Source organism: Oncorhynchus mykiss, chromosome 7 (genome assembly GCF_013265735.2).
Source record: "Oncorhynchus mykiss isolate Arlee chromosome 7, USDA_OmykA_1.1, whole genome shotgun sequence".
NCBI lineage: Eukaryota > Metazoa > Chordata > Actinopteri > Salmoniformes > Salmonidae > Oncorhynchus > Oncorhynchus mykiss.
Window position 1 is genome coordinate 74,514,373 of NC_048571.1, and position 24,098 is coordinate 74,538,470.

Genomic DNA, 24,098 nt, shown 5'->3' on the forward strand with positions numbered 1-24,098 from the left:
CAGATAGCAGATGTTCTGAAAGAGCTGCAAAACCTGGAACCGTACAAATCAGCTGGGTTTGACAATCTGGACCCTCTATTTCTGAAACTATCCGCCGAAACTAACTTCTGACCCACTGGAATTGTGATACAGTGAATTATAAGTGAAATAATCTGACTGTAAACAATTGTTGGAAAAATTACTTGTTTCATATCACAAAGTAGATGTCCTAACCGACTTGCCAAAACTATAGTTTGTTAACAAGAAATTTGTGTTGTGGTTGAAAAACGAGTTTTAATGACTCCAACCTAAGTGTGTGTAAACTTCCGACTTCAACTGTAGGTAGTGTGTGTGAGTGTATCTTGCAAGAAATACACAACGTGTTATTCTGTTATGTTCCATTAGGAAGTCAGCAAGCATTGCACTGTAAACATTGGTAACATGTCATATACAGTATCAGCTTCCCAAATGTATCAACCCACTTTCAACATGTTTCTCTGACAATATAAGCGATGGTAAAAGTATCAGGCATAGAAACTAGAGGGCCGCTACCAATTTTGGGGGGTCAAAGAGGCCGATGGTCAATATTTCAGGCTGATATTCAATATCATTACATTTTTAAAAAGTAATGACAAAATTTCCCAGACAGCCATGTGTGCATTAATTAGAAAGTGTTTTTAGCAATCTGACAGCATAACATATTGGTCATAATTTCATTTGAATGGTAAATATCTTGATAAGCAGTTTTCCAATGTAGAGGGACTGTCGGCAAATCCGATGGAGAAGGGGCGATAGACTAGAAAAGGCAATATCGGCCTGATATATCGAATAGTCTCTAATAAAAAAAACAGACACACACGCATGCACACACACACTAAGGGAAGATGAAACAAGCCATTTCACACTAAATCCATTGCACTACACTCTACGGGGGAGACAAATACAGCTGTAAGCGCTCCACCGTTGTGTGCCATGACACACAATAGGCACGGGCAGTATACCGTATACTAGGGTATTTGGGAAGAGGCACGGAATGTTTTTTAATTAGCATCAATACCATTGAAACAATTTTTTAGAAACATTTTCATACATTTGAATATTTCCAGCTACTTTTTAAATAAATAACCTGCAGTTAACTATTGCAATATCATGTTCTTCATTTCACCTGTCAAATAATTTTTCATTATGAAGCGTACTGGTAGTCCCGAGTCACGTGGTGTTGGTTTACAAGCACACAATGACGAGACAAGAGCCTTTTGAGTCACTGTTGTGCAGCACACACTAGGTGATCTAGTTACAGTATGGAATTCACAACTAAATGTTTGCCAACTAGATATCTCATAACTATTAAGTTAACGGTCTAAAATGTGCTAAATCCTCTGCAGTTGTGCATTTTGTTTGCTCATTTAGTAGCTAGTTAGCTATCTAGCTAAGTGGTTAGCTTCTTCCAAAATCAAGCTTAATTTTGTATCAGCAGAGAATCCCCCTCCTGGATCAAGAGACTTGCTGTCTAATATTTGTTTTGTGTGTGAAGCAAACTGTGAGTAGTATTTTTTAGTTACTTGTATAACTATGAGCTGGGATGTCCATCCTGCAAATAGTTTTGGTGAGAGACTGTATAAAATGTTCGCACTGCGCTCATTAGCATTTAGTTAGCATTCTCTATGGGATTGTACATGTACTTGTTTACCTTCAGATTACAGAGGCTCAGTGGGGTATGAAAATAGCGCCCCTTCGGTTCAGTGACGGTTTTACCGAATATCCCCCAATCGGACAAGGTCGGTATGAAGGTATGACAATCTGGATAGTGCCCAAGCCTTACACACATATACACGCACACATGCACACAAAAGCTTACAAAACAGCCAATCAGGCATACACAAACTGAGTGTCCAAAAAAAACTAAAAAACATTAAGAACTCTTCCATAACATAAAAGTGACCAGGTGAATCCATGTGAAATCTATGATCCCTTACTGATGTCAGTGTTGATGAAGGTTGGAAGACATTTTAAAGAAGGATTTGTAAGCCTAGAGACAATTAAGATCTGTTTGATGAAAAAAAATGTATTTAACCTTTATTTAACTAGACAAGTAATTTAAGAACAAATTCTTATTTGCAATGACGGCCTACTGGGGAACAGTAAGTTAACGATCTTTTTCAGGGGCAGAACAATTTTTTTTTAACCTTGTCAGCACAGGGAATCGATCCAGCAACCTTTCAGTTACTGGCCCAATGCTCTAGCCACTGGGCTACCTGCCGAACCATGTGATGTGGAAAGATAAAATATTTAAGTGCCTTTGAACGGGGTATGGTATTAGATGCACATTTTATTTGTCACAAATTTGATTTGCCAGGCGCATCGGTTTGTTTGTATCAAGATCTGCAACGCTACTGGATTTTTCACGCTCAACAGTTTCCTGTGTGGATCAAGAATGTTCCACCACCCAAAGGACATCCAGCCAACTTGACAACTGTGGGAAAGATTGTAGTCAACATGGGCCAGCATCCTTCTGGAACACTTTCAACACCTTGTAGAATCCATGACCTGACGAATTGAGACTGTTCCGAGGGCAAAGGAGGCTGCAACTCAATATTAGGAAGGTGTTCTTAATGTTTTGTAAACTCAGTGTATATACACACTATCAATATTGACACAAATAATGCAGGTGTAGGCAGATATCTGCATCCACCTTCAAGAGCTTTAAGCTGATGTGAGTAAGCAACACACAAGGGTCAATACATAATTACACTCACAATTAGTATCATTAGCATGGGGTTGGAGATTTGTGAGCTAAAAACTCCTCGGAGAGGGAACTGTCAGAGGGGAAGAGAAAGAGTGAGAGGCAGAGAGAGAGTGAGGGTGGGAGTAGGGAAGTAAAGAGAGACGGAGATAGAGAGGGAGAGAGAGCGAGGTAGCGAGAGCGAGGTAGAGAGATGTTGCTTCCAAATGCAGCATCCCACCCAACTAACAGTCATATTGTTCAGATTCACTTGTTAAAGAGATTATTGTTCTGTTTCAATAGGCAGAGGCTCTCTCACAAACACACACACAAACACTGGTGCACACACACCTCGGTATGGGGCCGTTTTGCATGGTATTTTCCTACCACAATAGGATGATAATATATGTGGTGTGGAGTGATAATGTGAGAGTGTTTACAAGCTTTACAAACACACATGCACAAAGAGACACACATGCACTCATAAGCGAACACACAGGTAGACACACACACACACACACACACACCTCCAATGGAGTGCTTGGTTTGGCCGTAAATCAAATCAAATTTAATTTGCCACATGTGCCGAATACAACAGGGACCTTACAGTGAAATGCTTATTTTAAACTGCATTGTTGGCTATGGGCTTGTAAGAAAAGTGTTAAGTAAAAAAATAGATCTAAAAAAAACGAAGAATTAAAGTGCAGCAGTAAATAACAGTAGCGAGGCTGTATACAGTGGGTACTGGTACAGAGTCAACGTAACTCACTACATACTGTAAGAATGTATAATATTAGTTTACTATATTTTCCCATAAATTGAACCTAGTGATTCTCACGGCTCAGCTCATTACGTCTCAATTAACTAAGAATAATCCGGTGGTCGTCAATGTCGTCGTCCCAATTAATCATGCTTAATTACCTCTGTGCGTTTACCGTCACATTATTCTGATTAAGGGAAGAGGAATAGTCCCATGTTTTACAATTATGATAATTACCGCTCAGACTCGTTAAGGCAAATATATTTAAATATATGTAACAAGGTTATTAGTTGGCTTTGCTTGGGCTGACCTTTGAACCGTAGTAAATATCATAGTCTTACCAGACTTAGGTTTAAAAAAGCTTTAAGCTTTTGCTATAGCTTGCCTGGAGTGCCAAATGGGCAGGGTTTAAAATCAGTATCACATTTTATTATCACATGCTACGTAAACAACAAGTGGAGGCTAACAGTGAAATTATTACTTATGCGCCCCTCCCAACAACGTAGAGAGAAAGAATATAGAGAAATAGAAAAGTAAAATCCATAATAATATAAATACACAATGAGTAACAATAACATGGCTATATAGGCGGGGTACAAGTACGAAGGGGTAAGAAGTAGATATGTACATATAACTAGGAATAAAGGATAATAAACAGTAGCAGCAGTGTACGTGATGAGACGAAAAAGTGCAAAAAGGGTCCGTGCAGATTTGGTTAACTATTTAGCAGTCTGATGGCTTGGGGGTAGAAGTTGTTCAGGGTCCTGTTGGTTCCACACTTGGTGCAGCGGCACCTCAGAGAAAACAGTCTATGACTTTGGTGGCTGGAGTCTTTGACAATTTTTAGTGCCTTCCTCTGACACGGATCGCACTTTTAGTACTGTTCCATAGGTTCCATTGCACCAAGCAAGCTAAATCAAGTATTTAAAATGATTTTGAATAGCATTTGAAACAGGTCTGTTTGCAACACAGTCAATTCTGAATCTGATATTGGACCGTTATCCAACTCAACACAGTTCAATAAAATTGTATTTCCCCCACAATTGCCTCAGTGGGGAATAAATAAAGTTATATTGAATTGAATGCCATGCTACATGATCAAAATCAGCAGAACATGAGTTAGAACTGACCTGTGCTTAAAAGAGATTGAGTGAGTGTTAGTGGATTGTATTAGTGTAAAGTCTTCAGTAGCCTATCTAGGCTTATCGTAATGTACATCAGTTTAGTGGAGGCTTCTAAAAAGGCGTCTCAAATGGCATCCTATTTACTATAATGGTCCACTACTTTAGCAAGGGCTATACAGGGAGCAGGGTGCCATTTGGGATGCATTCGGTGTCTTTTGTATGCACTCTCAGGAGTGGAGGCTAATCTGCAGCACTATCACACTCCAGAGACTCCCTGCATGGGGAGAGGAGACGTACATCCACTCTCACTTTGAGGAGATCTCAGTTTAATAGTGATGTTACAGTATACACACACAGTCAAAAGAACATGGCGATAAACACATGCTGAAATTTGTCATGAAGAACCATGCAAACACACTTTCGAATGAATGACAAAAATGAGGACCGAGAGAAAAAGAGAAATGGATGAACGGATAGTCTTGTATTGTGTTAGTCTATTACAGACTCCATGAGCGCGTGCACATACACACACACACAAAATCACTACCGTGCCAATACTAATGGATATTCTCCACCATTGTTATTCTCCTATTCACTTACTGAAAGGCATATACAGTGCCTTTTTTTATTTATTTATTTTATTTTACCTTTATTTAACCAGGCAAGTCAGTTAAGAACAAATTCTTATTTTCAATGACGGCCTGGGAACAGTGGGTTAACTGCCTGTTCAGGGGCAGAACGACAGATTTGTACCTTGTCAGCTCGGGGGTTTGAACTCGCAACCTTCCGGTTACTAGTCCAACGCTCTAACCACTAGGCTACCCTGCCGCCCCGAAAGTATTCGGCCCCCTTGAACTTTGCGACCTTTTGCCACATTTCAGGCTTCAAACATAAAGATATAAAACTGTATTTTTTTGTGAAGAATCAACAACAAGTGGGACACAATCATGAAGTGGAACGACATTTATTGGATATTTCAAACTTTTTTAACAAATCAAAAACTGAAAAATTGGGCGTGCAAAATTATTCAGCCCCCTTAAGTTAATACTTTGTAGCGCCACCTTTTGCTGCGATTACAGCTGTAAGTCGCTTGGGGTATGTCTCTATCAGTTTTGCACATCGAGAGACTGAAATTTTTTCCCATTCCTCCTTGCAAAACAGCTCGAGCTCAGTGAGGTTGGATGGAGAGCATTAGTCATTTAGGTCAACATTGGATCATTCAGAGATCCTCACTGATCTTCTGGAGAGAGTTTGCTGCACTGAAAGTAAAGGGGCTGAATAATTTTGCACGCCCAATTTTTCAGTTTTTGATTTGTTAAAAAAGTTTGAAATATCCAATAAATGTTGTTCCACTTCATGATTGTGTCCCACTTGTTGTTGATTCTTCACAAAAAAATACAGTTTTATATCTTTATGTTTGAAGCCTGAAATGTGGCAAAAGGTCGCAAAGTTCAAGGGGGCCGAATACTTTCGCAAGGCACTGTATGTCAAGATGTCACCTGATGTGGAGGTTCCTCTGGGATGCTACCAACCCCCAGCTGGCGTGGCAGGTCAGGGGCAGCAGTAGAAAGGGCCTCCCTGTCAACTTGTGGATGATGGAAAGGCGCTGCAGTGAAGGTGACAGCACAGCGCCAGGGTGACAGACACCAATATTATTTGTGCTGGCGCATGCGTTCAATCATCTACTCTCCTGTTGCTGCTGTGTAGCTGCTGGGAGACATGGCTTGTACAGGCGTTCTGTAGCTATCTAACCATTATTTTCCTCTCTCTTCATCTGCTGCAACCACTTCTCTCCCCCTTTTCTCAGCAGATATAGGCAGCAAAGGCTAGTTCCTGCTCTCTTTCTAGGGCTATTGCTCTCTAGCTCACTATTTCTTCCAACCATTTTTCTTCCCCTCTCGCTCTCTCCCTCCATCTCTCTCATTATCCTCCATCCACTTGTTTTCCCAGTCTATTTATCGCTCTCCCTCGCCCCGTCTCTCTCCCTCGCCCTCCCCCCGTCTCTCTCCCTCACCCTCCCCCCGTCTCTCTCCCTCACCCTCCCCCCGTCTCTCTCCCTCACCCTCCCCCCGTCTCTCTCCCTCACCCTCCCCCCGTCTCTCTCCCTCGGCCCGTCTCTCTCCCTCGGCCCGTCTCTCTCCCTCGCCCCGTCTCTCTCCCTCGCCCCGTCTCTCTCCCTCGCCCTCTCCTACTTTCCCTCGCTCTCTCTCCCTCCCTCACCCGCAGTGGGGAAATGTTTTTTATCGATTCCCTCTCAGAGTGGTGGAAGGTCATGGGATCACTAATAAAACTCAGACAGATGAGGGCCTGAGGACACTTCCTGGGGTCACCTCCCCTAGCTGTGTGTGAGTAAGATACAGGATAAAATAATTACATAATAAATATTTACAACACCACGTGGGCACACACAGTCCATTTGCAGGGACAACAAAGGGAGTTGACAGTACAGAAGACCATCCATCATGATAGGCTGTGCCCGCCAGCCTGCCAATGGCCTGCCTGCGTCTGCCTCGCCTGCCAGCCGTTCTTCACCAGGGTCAACTGCTGACCTCATCTTCCCCTCCCGGAGCAATGGGCTGAAATCACCTCCAGATCTAAGGTCAGTTTTTGATGGTTGAGGTTCAAAGGTGGGGGAGCGGAATGCTGATTCAAGACCTGTGCCTAGAGGATAACTTTGATTCAATGAGTCCTCATTGACCTAAGCCTGACCTAGGGTCACCATGGGGTCAAGGGCAAGCCAATCAGCTTAATGTAGAAGCCATTTCATCACAGTTCCCACCAGGGCAGGAGAGCTTTGGCAACGAGTGGTCTTCAAAAGCAGGAATTCAGAATGAGCTGTGTGACTGATTGGCTGACTACGCAGGGTGTGGAGTGTTATTTAGGAGAAAAATCACAGAAAGTGGCTTTGGATAATAGTTTACTCCTTAATGATGTGCATGAGGACAGGATATTTGTACACAGAAAGACATAGCCCATTGTCAAAATAACGCTAATGGGGGAAACAGAGAGAGAAGAAGAGTTGAAAAGAAAGGAGGAACAGGAAATCAACTACAGCAGAGTGAGGGGACAATCTGAGTGCCTCAACTGGGCCATTCACAACTCCCTCTCTTTTTCTCTCTCCCTCTCCTTTCTAGGTTGAAAAAGGACATACTGGCGGACTCAACTAGGCTATTCACAACCTTCTTTCCTTCTTTATGATGTGTAGTGTTTACAGCTGTACTCATTTCAACACCATTGTGACCATTTAAGGTGTACAGCTGTACTCATTTCAACACTATTATGATCATTTAAGGTGTACAGCTGTACTCATTTCAACACTATTATGACCATTTAAGGTGTACAGCTGTACTCATTTCAACACCATTATGACCATTTAAGGTGTACAGCTGTACTCATTTCAACACTATTATGACCATTTAAGGTGTACAGTTGTACTCATTTCAACACCATTATGACCAACCGGAAGGTTGCGAGTTCAAACCCCCGAGCTGACAAGGTACAAATCTGTCGTTCTGCCCCTGAACAGGCAGTTAACCCACTGTTCCCAGGCCGTCATTGAAAATAAGAATTTGTTCTTAACTGACTTGCCTGGTTAAATAAAGGTAAAATAAAAAAATAAAAACAATTTAAGGTGTACAGCTGTACTCATTTCAACACCATTATGACCATTTAAGGTGTACAGCCGTACTCATTTCAACACCATTGTGACCAGGTGTGTACAGCTGTACTCATTTCAACATCATTATGACCATTTAAGGTGTACAGCTGTACTCATTTCAACACCATTGTGACCATGTGTGTACAGCTGTACTCATTTCAACATCATTATGACCATACAGTGGATCCTCCTTTAAACGTTGTGTCATACTGCGGCCCACCCTGCGTGCTGCTGCAACATTCTGTGGCACGTCATTGAATTCTCAGCCATTTCTTCTGTTACTGCAAGATATTGCTAGTTTGACCACCAGAGGGAATCTTTGAGAAGCATTTGATTGTTTTCCATATTGGCATTACCATAGAATTTAAAACCTTTTTTGTAATAACATAGTATATGGGATTGATTTGAAGAAATGTGGCTTAATTAATTAGATTAATATTATGGTGTTTCCATTCAGAGAAAAACGAAACCCTATTGAGACCTGCTCACGTTCTTTTATAGTTAGAATGTAAACAACAAAAATAATAATTGGAACTCTGTGGTCTTTCCATTGTTTTCTGTGTGGGAAATATAGGCCTGACTGTCTATTTTCGCCAAATATCTCGCAATGTGTATATTTGGAAAATTTTTCCCTTGGAACGCTGAGCTCCCCCTATTGTTTTCCTACGGAGAAGCATGCCGGTCTATTTCACCAAATATCTCACTGTGTATATTTTGTATTTTTCAAATCGGGTGTAACCGGTGTGAAATGGCTCGCTAGTTAGCGGGATAAATGCTAATAGCATTTCAATCGGTGACATCACTCGCTCTGAGACCTTGAAGTAGTTGCTCCCCTTGCTCTGCAAGGGCTGCAGCTTTTGTGGAGAGATGGGTAACGATGCTTCGAGGGTGGCTGTTGTCGATGTGTGCAGAGGGTCCCTGGTTCGAGCCCAGGTAGTGGCGAGGAGAGGGGCAGAAGCAAAACTGTTACACAGGAACCATTTTCAAATCAGGAGAATCTCCTCTTTCTAATTATGCAAAGTCGGGGCAGCGAGAAATAAAGACCAGACCAGAAATATAAGTCTTTATTTTTTCATTATGCAGACATAAGCACATTTGACACCATCGAGGTGCGGATGTTGACTTTCTAGACGTTCTTTCTACACGAGTAGATTTTTTCCCAGTTTCATCCGATGAACAGATTGCAGTGGTAAAATATATAGGAATATATATATTTGTAATTCTTTTTTTTACCCCCTTTTTCTCCCCAATTTCGTGGTATCCAATTGTTAGTAGTTACTGTCTTGTCTCATCGCTACAACTCCCGTACGGGCTCGAGAGAGACGAAGGTCGAGAGTCATGCGTCCTCCGAAACACAACACAACCAAGCCGCACTGCTTCTTAACACAGCGTGCATCCAACCCGGAAGCCAGCCTCACCAATGTGTCAGAGGAAACACCGTACACCTAGCGACCTGGTCAGCACGCACTGCGCCCGGCCCGCCACAGGAGTCGCTAGTGCGCGATGAGACAAGGATATCCCTACAGGCCAAACCCTCCCTAACCCGGACGATGCTTGGCCAATTGTGCGTCGCCCCATGGACCTCCTGGTCGCGGCCTGCTGTGACAGAGCCTGGGCTCGAACCCAGAGTCTCTGGTTGCACAGCTAGCACTGCGATGCAGTGCCGTATTCCACAGGAATACATATTTAATGGAATTCTAAGCATCACTCCAGTCAAAACAGGCTCTGCGAACATTTGATTCCATTAATTTGCTATGGGCTCATGCTCCAGTTTAAGAACGTACCTATCCAATATGCTGTGTCTATGGGGCCAGATTGCACTTCCCAAGGCTTCCAGCAGATGTCAACAGTCTTTAGAAAGTTGTTTGAGGCTTCTATTGTGGAAGGGGGTCGAATAAGAGCTGTTTCAACAAGTGGACTAGGCTGTGGCCAATCAGTTGTTTAATGCTCGGTCACGCGGGAGCGCCGTTCCTTCTTTTTCCTCTGTAATGAAAATGCTATTGTCCGGTTGGAATATTATTGAAGATTTATTATAAAAAGACCCTAAGGATTGATTGTAAACATCATTTGACATGTTTCTACAAACTGTAATGGAACTCTTGACTTTAGGTCTGGATTTTGCGCTCACGCATTGTGCCTTTGGAATAGTGAACTAAAAACTGAGGTTTTCGGACATAAATATGGACGTAATCGAACAAAACGAGCATTTCTTGTGGAAGTGGGAGTCCTAGGAGTGCATTCCAATGAAGATCAGCAAAGGTAAGTGAAGATTTATAATGCTATTTATGACTTTTGTTGACTCCACAATTTGGCGGGTAACTGTATGGCTTTTGTGGCTGAACGCTGTTCTCAGATTATTGAATATTGTGCTTTTGCCGTAAAGCTTTTTTGAAATCTGACACAGCGGTTGCATTAAGAACAAGTTTATCTTTAATTCTAAGTAAAACATGCATGTTTCATCAAAGTTTATGATGAGTATTTATGTTATTTGATGTGGCTCTCTGCAATTTCTCAGGATGTTTTGGAGGCATTTCTGAACATGGCGCCAATGTAAACTGAGGTTTTTGGATAGAAATATGAACTTGATCGAACAAAACATACATGTATTGTGTAACATTGAGTGCTGGGAGTGTCATCTGATGAAGATCGTCAAAGTTTAGTGATTAATTTTATCTCTATTTCTGTTTTTTTGTGACACCTCCCTTTGGTTGTAAAATGGCTGAATGCTTTCTGTGACTAGTTGCTGACCTAACATAATGATATGTTCTGCTTTCGCCGAAAAGCCTTTTTGAAATCGGACACTGTGGTTGGATTAACGAGAAGTGTATCTTTAAAATGGTGTAAAATACTTGTATGGTTGAGGAATTTTAATTATGAGATTTGTTTTGAATTTGGCGCCCTGCAATTTCACTGGCTGTTGGCGAGGTGGGACGCTAGCGTCCCGAACAATCCCAGAGACTTTAAGCTGTTTTTCAGCCTTGGGTGATTCTTGACTCGTTTTATTGTCCAGCCTACAGATAGCCAGAGTGAATTTACGAAAGCACTCGAATGTCCATTGAGAAAGCACAACAACTACACCATTTAACTAAGCTAAGAATGACGAGAATAATCAAGTCAATAAACGTTGGGTATTTAGATAGCATATAGTTAACATACTGGCAAGTTTGATGTATAACTACTAACGTTAGGTAGCTAGCTAACATACCGGTACATACTGCAGTAATGATTTGCTATGTCGTTTGTAAGGACAGCGTAGCTAACAAATTGTCAGCCAACATAACATGTAAGGTAACTTATTTGAAAGTCATTACTTTATTACATTGAGCAGCAAGCTACCCTTTGGTTGTTAGGGCAAATCTGGTCTGTGATAGGAGGTTGGATTTGCACACCTAGCTCGGCTTTTAGACTATTATTTAGTAAAGGTTGAATAGTCTATTTTTCAGCTATTAGCCCTCCGCCCCAATTTGCAACAAATTGTTGTTCCCATCTCATTCCTTTCCCTCTTCCACACATCATTCCGCTCCTGAGTAGCTCGCTTGTGGGTGTACTGGCAGGATATGGCAGCATCTTCGGTTGTGCGTCAAGAATTCTGCATAAACGTTTGCACATTTGTGTGAAGATGTGGTTATTCACAGGCAAATTGTTTTATGCTATGGAGGTACATGTCATGTGTCTTTTTGTCGAGAGCAAAACCTTTTTCATTTTCAATCAAAAATAATTGTTCTGAAAGCAACTTTTTTCCGACACAAAGGAAGTGAAAGCGGACACCTACGAAGACGTCATCTCAGGTAAGCAGCACTGGGCTGTATTGACGTATCCTAAAAATCATCTGCTGCTTTAGATTGAACGGTCATATCTCAGTTATCGTTTTCTTTACTTTCAGAGTGCGAGCTGATAAAGGGTTCAAAAATGTTGACATTGCCAGATGCTCACTGTCCGAGGAACAGGACGTGGAAGCTTTATTGCTGGCAAAAGTGTCCATAACCAGAGGTAATTAAACTGTTCTGTGTTCTTTTTCTCCATCTCTACCTGTCTTGTTGTACATGGAACCTGTCTCACATGCATTAATTAAAAATACCTTAAATGTCAGCTGCTAATTTTCAGGTTTACACCACATAAACACACTAGTTTTCACTGGATTATCTGTTGCTGCCAAGTCATGGTTTCCCTGGGGGTTAGCCTGGCAATAACCAAGTGGTGAGACACATAGCCCTCTATATTTAAATGTTTCAGGTACACTCCGGTAGGTGTCTGCGGCACATACAATATCTTCTATTGACATTATCTTCTACTGTTTGTCCTCATGTCTGTTTTTCAGCCTAAAGTACTCTGTAGCCACTTAGTGTGGACACCAGGTGAGACCACACACACACACACAACAACAGTCTCTCTTCTTCACTTTATCCCTGTCCTCCATCTCCCTAAATCCTCTAGGTTAGATCAGCTGTTTTGGTGAACCCCTCCCGCATCTGAACTGGCTGACACAGAGGGCACAGCATGATCATAGGTGAGATGTGACTTCCTTGGGTCAAGAGGAAGTATTATTAAAGAGATGCTTTACAGACATAGATGTAGTAGTCCCAGAGTGACTGACCATGTTAGAGAAGAAGGCTTAATCATGCCATCTCTCTATCCATCTGTCACTCGTCTGCAGGTATGTTTTGACGTGAGAAGAAGTCAGTCCCGTCATCGCCACGTCACCCGTTCTTAAGATAACCTTTTGGCAAACTGGGGGCCCAAGGCTGGTTAGGAGACACCACAATTGTGATGAACTGAGAGAATATTAGGATAGCATTGTAATTCATTAATCATATGCTGTCTACCGCTGTTCTTACCTCTTTCCCTTTCTGTCTTCTATACCTCTCCCCACCTTGTCTTTCTTCCCTGTTTTATAATGCACACCATATGTGCATTGAAGTACAGACTGAACTTGTATTTATAATATTACAATTATCATAATTATAATACATTTTATGTATTTATAACACCTGGATAATGAACTTCTTTCAATAAAGCGTTTCACGTTCTCCACAGATTGGAATAGTATCCTGTGTCCTCAGATTAACGCAGATGAAGGGAGTTAGATATGCATCTTTTTTTTCTGTATATATGAATTACAAATCAATCATGTTTCTAGTCTATTGCATAGTTACAATATGTAATCATTGATGTCCCAGGACCAGGAGTGGTAAACACTGAAGTGTATAATTGTAATACGTACATGCAGACACAGCATCATTCAAATAATAGACTTTGATATGACTGAAAAATAATGTCTCAGAGATTCATACCTGAACCGCACCTTTATTTGCCAAGGAAGAGTACATGATCAGTGAATATATTCAACGAACAGGCTACAATGTGGGAATCTCCACAGTACATGTATTTAGGACTTGCATCCTTGGCACAATAAAGTTATTACATTCTACTCTATCAATATGTAACAGTATAGCTTCTGTCCCTCTCCTTACCCCTACCTGGGCTCGAACCAGACACCCTCTGCACACATCGACAACAGCCACCCTCGAAGCATCGTTACCCATCGCTCAGAGCAAGGGGAACAACTACTTCAAGGTCTCAGAGCGAGTGATGTCACCGATTTTAACGCTTTTAGCGCGCACCCCGCTAACTAGCTAGCCATTTCACACTGGTTACACATAGGCTTCATTAATGACATTCAGACTTGAAGTTGATACAACTATGATAGCAGAGATTCATAGTTCTGAACTAATATTCATACATTTCAGGGTCCATACACAGATTGGCTACACATCCATAGGCATACAGATATTTTATCCTCCACTACGCAATAAGCAAGTAAATAGTTAGCTAGCTATGTTACTTCATCTGCACAGCAAGGCAAGCTTACACAATTGTATATTCAATTTGCAGTAAATGCTTTAGCTAGCTAGATTCTTTACATCCACTGTTTCACAAGACGACAGCCTGGTTTTCCCAGGAGTCCCTAAAGCATTAAACAACACAAATTACAAATTCATTCTCCCAACACTAGCTAGCTGGCTAATGTTAGCTAGTCAGATAACTTGCTAAATAGAGATTTTCGTAAATTCACTTTATGAAAAAAAATATGCACAAACGTTTGTCTCTACATTAACACCTCTCAATTGTACATTTTGTCAGCCATCCTCACTCAGGGACCAGTGGCACACATCAAAATTCATCATTGGAACCACTCGATATGATTGGTCATAAAAACCTTGGGATTCAAATGCATAATGAGTGCTCCAACGCCCCCTTGTGGTGGTCTGAAACAATGAAGCCATGACGCTGGGTACCTCTAAGTCCCGCGGTGCAAGCTCGCAGGAACCACTGTATAGGGTGTACAGCTGTACCCATTTCAACACCATTATGACCATATGGGGCGGCAGGGTAGACTAGTGGTTAGAGACTAGTAACCGGAAGGTTGCAAGTTCAAACCCCCGAGCTGACAAGGTACAAATCTGTCGTTCTGTCCCTGAACAGGCAGTTAACCCACAGTTCCTAGGCCGTCATTGAAAATAAGAATTTGTTCTTAACTGACTTGCCTAGTTAAATAAAGGTAAAATAAAAAAATAAAATAAAAATAAGGTGTACAGCTGTACCCACCGAGAGTGAATGAACAAGCGAGCGAGATTGACTGTGTATTGCATTCATCTCAGCCTGGTGTGGGTGTGCTCTGTAATGCCACGCACGGTGGATCAGTGGGGGGAAACCCAGCCAAGCCTCTGTCTTCCCTGTGGGGCCTAGCACTGCATACAGCATCCGATCAACCCTCTCTCAATGAATTAGTGTCTGAGTTTGTGTGTGCGTGCCTCAGCCACTCGTTTGAGTGACATTTCACAAATTCCAGGGACAGGGCTAATGATGTCCCTGTTGGACTAAATCAAATCACTCAGAGGTTCCAGGAAGAAAGCAGGGTGAGTATGGGAACTGGGTTCAGTCAAGACGCGTCACAGCGCCTCTCACTAATTAACACTGTTCTAAAGATGGCCCCAGGGAGAAGTTGTCGAAGGGGACTGAACCTAAATGCCAGCATCATGGCAGAGAGGTGTTGAGAAAGGCCCAAGGCAAAGCACAATGTCAGAGGTCAGCAGGCTAGCTATTAATTGAATAGCATTCCAATGTATAGCCTATTGTAGTATTACAGTATAACTGTAGTATATTTCAACAGCACACATACAGTGGGGCAAAAAAGTATTTAGTCAGCCACCAATTGTGCAAGTTCTCCAACTTAAAAATATGAGAGAGGCCTGTAATTCATCATAGGTACACTTCAACTATGACAGACAAAAAAAATAAAAAATCAGAAAATCACATTGTAGGATTTTTTATGAATTTATTTGCAAATGATGGTGGAAAATAAGTATTTGGTCTCCTACAAACAAGCAAGATTTCTGGCTCTCACAGACCTGTAACTTCTTCTTTAAGAGGCTCCTCTGTTCTCCACTCGTTACCTGTATTAATGGCACCTGTTTGAACTTGTTATCAGTATAAAAGACAACTGTCCACAACCTCAAACAGTCATTCTCCAAACTCCACTATGGCCAAGACCAAAGAGCTGTCAAAGGACACCAGAAACAAAATTGTAGACCTGCACCAGGCTGGGAAGACTGAATCTGCAATAGGTAAGCAGCTTGGTTTGAAGAAATCAACTGTGGGAACAATTATTAGGAAATGGAAGACATACAAGACTACTGATAATCTCCCTCGATCTGGGGCTCCACGCAAGATCTCACCCCGTGGGGTCAAAATGATCACAAGAACGGTGAGCAAAAATCTCAGAACCACACGGGGGGACCTAGTGAATGACCTGCAGAGAGCTGGGACCAAAGTAACAAAGCGTACCATCAGTAACACACTACGCCGCCAGGGACTAAAACCCTGCAGTGCCAGACGTGTCCTCATGCTTAAGCCAGTACATGTCCAGGCCCGTCTGAAGTTTGCTAGAGAGCATTTGGATGATCCAGAAGAAGATTGGGAGAATGTCATATGGTCAGATGAAACCAAAATAGAACTTTTTGGTAAAAACTCAACTCGGCGTGTTTGGAGGACAAAGAATGCTGAGTTGCATCCAAAGAACACCATACCTACTGTGAAGCATGGGGTGGAAACATCATGCTTTGGGGCTGTTTTTCTGCAAAGGGACCAGGACGACTGATCCGTGTAAAGGAAAGAATGAATGGGGCCATGTATCGTGAGATTTTGAGTGAAAACCTCCTTCCATCAGCAAGGGCATTGAAGATTAAACGTGGCTGGGTCTTTCAGCATGACAATGGTCCCAAACACACCGCCCGGGCAACGAAGGAGTGGCTTCGTAAGAAGCATTTCAAGGTCCTGGAGTGGCCTAGCCAGTCTCCAGATCTCAACCCCATAGAAAATCTTTGGAGGGAGTTGAAAGTCCGTCTTGCCCAGCAGCAGCCCCAAAACATCACTGCTCTAGAGGAGATCTGCATGGAGGAATGGGCCAAAATACCAGCAACAGTGTGTGAAAACAGTGTGTGAAGACTTAAAGAAAATGTTTTACCTCTGTCATTGCCAACAAAGGGTATATAACAAACTTTTGTTATTGACCAAATACTTATTTTCCACCATAATTTGCAAATAAATTCATAAAAAATCCTACAATGTGATTTTCTGGATTTTTTTGTGTACCTATGATTTTTGTGTACCTATGTGTACCTATTTTTGTGTACCTTTGTGTACCTATGATTAATATTACAGGCCTCTCTCATATTTTTAAGTGGGAGAACTTGCACAATTGGTGGCTGACTAAATACTTTTTTGCCCCACTGTATGTTGCCAAAAGCTCTAGAACAACGACACGAAGAGCATAGAGCTGGCTGGGTAGCTGACAGCTATGTCTGGTAAGACAAGAGGCAAGGTTGTGTGTCCATTTGTCAATAACAGCTGGTGCATGATGTCTAATATTAAAGAAGTCTCAAGAAATTGCATGCCTAATGTAGAGTACTTCATGATAAGCTGTAGACCACATTTTCTACCAAGAGAGTTCTCAACTATATTATAGCCATCTATTTACCGCCACAAACCCATGCAGGCACAAAGACCGCACTCAACAAGTTTTATAAGGCCATAAGCAAATAAGAAAATGCTCATTCAGAAGTTGCACTCCTAGTGGCCGGGGACTTTAAAGCTGGCAAACTTAAATCTGTTTTACCTTATTTCTACCAGCATGTCACGTGCAACCAGAGGAAAAAAAACTTGACCTTTACCTTTACGCCACACACAGAGACACATACAAAGCTCTCCCTCCAGTTGGAAAATCTGACCATAACTCTATCCTCCTGATTCCTGCTTACAAGCAAAAACTAAAGTAGGAAGTACCAGTTACTCTCTCAATATGGAATTGGTCAGAACTCGCGGATGGTACGCCACAGGACTTTTTGCTAGCACAGAGTGGTATATGTTCCGTGACTCATCCAATGGCATTGCCAGGACTGAGGTGATATCCAATGGTATGACACCTCAGTCACCGGCTTCATCAGTAAGTGCATTGTTAACGTCATCCCCACAGTGACCGTACGTACATATCCCAACCAGAAGCCATGGATTACAGGCATCAGCCGCACCGAGCTAAAGGCTAGAGCTGACGCTTTCAAAAAGCAGGACACTAATCCTGACGCTTATAAGAAATCCTGCTATGCCTTCAGACAAGCCATCAAACAGGCAAAGCGTCAATACAGGAATAAGATTGAATCCGACTACACCAGCTCTGTTGCTTGTCAGATGTGGCAGGGCTTTCAAACTATTTCGGACTATAAAAGAAAAACCCAGCCGCGAACTGCCCAGTGACACAAGCCTACCAGATAAGCTAAATGCCTTTTATGCTCGCTTCAAGACAAGCAACACTGAAGCATGCATGAGGGCACCAGCCGTTCCGGACCACAGTGTAATCACGCTATCCGTCGCAGATGTGAGAAAGACCTATAAACAGGTCAAAAATCACAAGGCCATGGGGCCAAACGGACTACCAGGCAACCATGTGCGGACCAACTGGCAAGTGTCTTCAATGACATTTTCAACTTCTCTCTGACCGAGTCTGTAATACCCACATGTTTCAAGCAGACCACCATAGTCGCTGTGCCCAAGAATGCGAAGGAAACCTGCCTAAATGATAACCAACCCATAGCACTCAAGTCGGTAGCCATGGTAGGCAACAACACATCTCCACGCTGATCCTCAACACCGGGCCCCCACAGGGGTGCGTGCTTAGTTCCCTCCTGTACTCCCTGCAATGTGGTGCCAGGGCAACAACCTCTCCCTCTACGTGAGCAAAACAAAGGAGATGATCGTGAACTAGAGGAAAACGAGGGCCGAACAGGCCACCATTAACATTGACGCGGCAGTAGTGGAGTGTGTCGAGAGATTCCTTGGCCTCCACATCACCAACAAACTATCATGGTCCAAACATACCAAGAAAGTTGTGAAGAAGGCACAACACCCCCCCCCCCCCCCGAAAAGATTTGGCATGGGTCCCCAAATCCTCAAAAAGTTATACAGCTGCACCATCGAGAGGACCCTGACCGGTTGCATCACCGCCTGGTATGGTGTTTGTCTGTAAGGCGCTACAGAGGGTAGTGCGTATGGCCCAATATACCACTGGGGCCTAGCTTCCTACCATCCAAGACCTATATACTAGGCGGTGTCTGAGGAAGGCCCACAAAACTGTCTAAGACTCCAGTCACCCAAGTCAGACTATTTTCACTGCTACCGCACAGCAAGTGGTACAGGAGAGCCAAGTCTAGGCTGCTGAACAATTAATCAAATGGCCACCTGGACTATTTACACCTTTGTTTTTACACTGCTGCTACTTGCTGTTTACTATCTATGCATAGTCACTTTACCCCAACCTACATGTACCAACTACCTCAACCTTCTTGTACCACAGCACATTGACTTGGTATTCCCTGTATATAGCCTCGTTATTGTTATCTAATTTTATTGCTTTACTTTTTTAAAATTTACTTTAGTTCATTTAGTTAATATTTTCTTAACTATTTCTTGAACTGCATTGTTGGTTAAGGGCTTGTAAATGAGCATTTCATGGTAAGGTTGACACCTGTTGTATTAGGCGCATGTGACAAATAAAATTTGATTCGGCTGAAACTATGGTCTCTTCAAGTTTGACAGATGTTCAGTGAGTGTTACAGTATGCCTTGCCCTTGTCTAACCACAAGGTGTGCCATTACAGAGCTTAGGCCTCATGTTCAATACTCTCTGAAAATACATAATAGGAATCAAAGAGGCCCAAATTTGTGGGGCATAGCAGAATTGAATCAGAGAATCAGATAGAGATCAATATTGTTTGTCTTTTCCTACTACCACTAACTTTGCTGATAACTTCTTGAGAGGAAAAATATACTTGCTACCCTGTGTTATGTGGTTGTCCCACCTAGCTATCTTAAGATGAATGCACTAACTGTATGTTGCCCTGGATAAGAGCTTATGCAAAATTACTCAAATGTAAATGTATTCAGAGGGCCACAGGACTCACTGAGTTGTGATGTAGGCATAGCAGAACTGAATCAGATCAAGATCAGTAGCGTTAAGAAGGCCACAGGACTCACTGAGTTGATGCAGGCCAGTTCCTTGTTGAGCAGCCAGGGTAGTGAGAGCTTCCCCTCTCCCCGGTAGCAGGACTGGATGCGCTCCTTGATCTTCTCCTTGATGCGGCGCAGTGTGAACAGGCACAGGGCTGACTCCTTGGGTGGCTTGGCCCGGTTCTTCTGGCCCTGCGAGAACACAGTGAACAGGATGTCCTCGTCTTCGGAAATTCCTAAGGAGTCAGCCAACTGCTTGCCGGGACGGCTGAGGTAGGCGTCCTGGACGAGACGATACTCCACCCCATCCTTGGTGCAGCCGATGGGGAACTCCACGTACGAGTAGAACTTTGAGTCGTCCACACAGAGGCGGACAATCTTGGATGTGAAGAACTGTTCACCAGAGGCGTCAGGCGAAGTGAGCTGAGTGTCCAGCTGCATGGTCAGGTAGTAGACAAAATGTTCGCTGCTGAAGCCGTAGATATAGTAGATGTCAAATGCAGGGAATTTGCTGAGAGTGTCCGAAGGGATCTTGAGCTGCGAGGAGACAAACTCATCCTGATAGACAAAGCTGAACATGTCAGCGTTCTCCTCGTTGGACATCAGCTTGCGGCTGGAGAGCGTGGGGAAGTACTCGGACTTGCCGTCAATGGGTGTGCCGATGAAGAGCTTGCTGGCGGGGCTGTGCTGGGATGTGATGATGACCCCAGACATGGTGCCAGACTCGGTCACGCTGGACAGGTAGTGCTCCTTACGGTGGTGCGGCTCACCCAGTTTGAACAGGTCGTCCAGCCTGAGGAACTGACAGATTCCCTGGGAGGTGCTCCCGCAGGCGATGAGTCGGTTCTGGGCATAGTCGATGAGAAGCAACTTGTTGACGTTGTTGGTCTGGGCAAGGTCGTGGGGGCACGACTGGACGCTGGGCGGGGGATAGCACTTTTCGTTATCCGCCACGGGGCCAGTCATGTGGCTCCGCAGCTTGGTAAGGTTGCTAGAGAGCTTGAAGATCCAGTTGACCGTGCCAACGTAAACCTCACCCGTCTTGTTGTGAATGGCCAGGTGTGTCAGCCCCCAGTCTGGTGGGGAGAAGGATTTGAAGGGCTGGGGTTGACCTCTGGTCAAGGACGGGACTGTCAAGAGGACCAGCACCCCCAGAAGGAGCAGGTTCCCCAGGCGAGGGGCAACGAGTGACCTCAATAGGGGCCACATATCTGGGGGTTGCAGGAGACAAGTCTGGGGGAAGGGATGGGGAAGGTGGGTGGGTTCACTCCGTCACCTAGTCCTGATCTGTTTATGTCCTAGCTTATATTCCCCTGGAAGGAGGATGGATGGGCCGAGGGGAAGAGGGGGAAAGCTCCTATTTATCCAGTGTCTTTCTCTCTGTGTTCTGAGTTTTCATCCAGAGCATCATCCACAGCAGCACGGGTGAGAACCCTGCAATAAAAAAAACACATTATGAGTCGCAATGGAACATTTCCTATTGATTATGCATCAGCCGGAGAGCCGATAAGCAGATGAGATGCACTGCTAAATTTAGACAAAAGTTAGTAGGGCATTCACCCACCCCAGATTAATGATGCAAAGTGATATCTGTGACTGCATTATGAAGGAAGATAGCTAACGAGAGTCACAGGAGGATTACAAAACGCACAGTACAATAATGAGTCACACGGCAATGAGTTTAAGACACACAACTTCCTGCCATTAATATTTCATAAGTTCAACAGTATCGTGAAGGATCGGAGATGGTCTGCTTAGAAAATTGCCAGAGGGGGCGCCATACACACGGCAGCAAGCTTGTGGTTAGACCATTGGGCCAGTCACTGAAAGGTCCCTGGTTCGAATACCGGAACAGACAAGGTAAAACATCTGTTGATGTGCCCAAGGCAAGGCACTTAACCCTGTAAAACAACACATTTTACTACAATTATCCAGTGCATGCAACTATAAAACTTGTTTTTTTCTATTGAAACCCCGCAAGTTGTATCCAGGTCTGCTCCCTCCCAGGCCTCCCAGTGTGTGGGTTGCTGTATGCGGTATCAGGAGACTACCCAACATCCCCCTCTTCTCCCAATTAGGGCCTTGTTCTGTCAATAGCATCGAGGCATGGTTCGCTTTTAATCTGTGGCAGATCTGCAGCTCTCTGATTGCCAAAACATGTTTGCTACCCTGAGGGAGGTAGAGTAAAAACAATGATGATTCAGCACCCTTATGCTGCAATCAGGATGTAGAGTACAATATAAGCTAGAAGAAAATGAATGAATGAGATGGATCTAGATTTGAGACACGTATACCACACACATCCCAGAGAGATACATTGCAGTTGTTGTCGTCGTCTGTTGTTGCGGCTCCAATAATGCAAAACCCGTTTTCCACTCCAGCCAAAGTATTGCTCGCCCACCCAACCCAGTCATCCAGTCCAGCCAACCCAACCCAGTCCTCCACTCCAGCCAACCCAACCCTCCATTCCAGCCAACCCAAACCAGTCCTCCACTCCAGCCAACCCAACCCAGTCCTCCACTCCAGCCAACCCAACCCAGTCCTCCACTCCAGCCAACCCAAACCAGTCCTCCACTCCAGCCAACCCAAACCAGTCCTCCACTCCAGCCAACCCAACCCTCCACTCCAGCCAACCCAACCCAGTCCTCCACTCCAGCCAACCCAACCCAGTCCTCCATTCCAGCCAACCCAACCCAGTCCTCCACTCCAGCCAACCCAACCCAGTCCTCCACTCCAGCCAACCCAACCCAGTCCTCCACTCCAGCCAAACCAAACCAGTCCTCCACTCCAGCCAACCCAAACCAGTCCTCCACTCCAGCCAACCCAACCCTCCACTCCAGCCAACCCAACCCTCCACTCCAGCCAACCCAGTCCTCCACTCCAGCCAACCCAAACCAGTCCTCCACTCCAGCCAACCCAACCCTCCACTCCAGCCAACCCAACCCTCCACTCCAGCCAACCCAGTCCTCCACTCCAGCCAACCCAACCCAGTCCTCCACTCCAGCCAACCCAACTCAGTCATCCACTCCCAGCAGTCAGATGTTAATTATCTGCTTCCCATCCAAACCGAAGTAGGCCAAATGTTCTGTTGACGTTCCAAGGTCCACTTTGCTATTCCCGGTGTGGGAGTGGGATTGACTGGATTTAGCGGCACTTAGCCCTCATTTCACCCCCCCCCCCCCAATTCATCATATTCTCTAATGCTTCCAAATGAAGAGACGCTCATATGTGACATGTGACATGTGCCAGCACTCACTCTGCTTCCATACATTAATTTAAATTAATCCTGTTTCATATGTTACCACAATGCCCCAAGAGTTGGATTCCCATGGCACAGAAGATCCAGGAGACACAATATGGAGAGAGGAGGAACGGGCAGGGGGATTGATTGACAGGGGAGTGGAAGTAATGGACAAGGACTTTTTTCCCTTTCTTTTGGGTGTCCTCCAGTGACAATGATGGCAGAGAGCTTTGAGCTGGCTCGCCTCAGTGCTGCTTGACAGGCCAATTAAGTTCCGGCGATACCGGGACATTAGTTCTCTTGTAAATGCTGATTATGCCAAATTGTGCGCAGCAACTCTCAGAGGCCCGGCTCAATTTCACCTTGACTATGAAAGTGTCGGCGGAGGGGTATTTTATGACTGAACTGAATTGGGAAAGATGAGAAACAGTAGGGAGGGAGGGAGGAGGGAACAAAAGCATGAGAGATAGAGAAAATCAAACAGAGAAGGAGGGGAGGGAGAATGAGGAATGTTATTTCTTACTTCCCTTATCTTCGGTTTTCCTCTGGAGAGTGATTGAGGGGTTGGCCTATCTGTCAATCACTCCCCAAGGATGCACGGAGGAACTACGGTCAGTTTACCAATGTGTGTGTGTGTGTGTGTGTGTGTGTACACACATCGGAGGAAGATTCAGGGGGAAAATGTGCCACCCCTTTTCCTCCATCTACAGTGAGTGGAGGTCGGTACAAGACAGTATGGAATTGCAAACCATGGCAGCTCTAGTAACAGCAAGGTTCAGGGGATTTGTGTCATTAAATTTCCACAAATGAAAGCCTGGACAAGATGAATGTGCTGTGGAGAGAGGGAGAAGCAGAGAGAGATGGAGAAAAAGAAAAAGGAGAGCATCTGGAGGAGGCGACGACAAGAGAAAAGTGCTGGCAGGCAGCTCCACCTGAATTTAAATAAAGACCTGACTTTCAGCTTCATGTCGAAAAGGGATACCTAAACTAATAAATGCACAGTGCCAGCCCAGCCAGTTAGTAGATATGGCTGTGCATTTTTTTTTTTTTATATTC

General features: G+C 43.9%; 1 protein-coding gene across 3 annotated transcripts in view; it reads right to left on the reverse strand.

The window, feature by feature from the left end:
- LOC110528476 (plexin-A1) overlaps positions 1-24,098 on the reverse strand; it is a 388,596-nt gene that overhangs the window by 301,858 nt on the left and 62,640 nt on the right. For all 3 annotated transcript variants that reach the window (XM_021610568.2, XM_036984053.1, XM_036984054.1), the window contains exon 2: positions 19,829-21,235. In XM_021610568.2, the coding sequence (XP_021466243.2) occupies positions 19,829-21,010 (1,182 nt within the window). In that variant the 5' untranslated portion in view covers positions 21,011-21,235. The remainder of the gene's footprint in view (positions 1-19,828; positions 21,236-24,098) is intronic.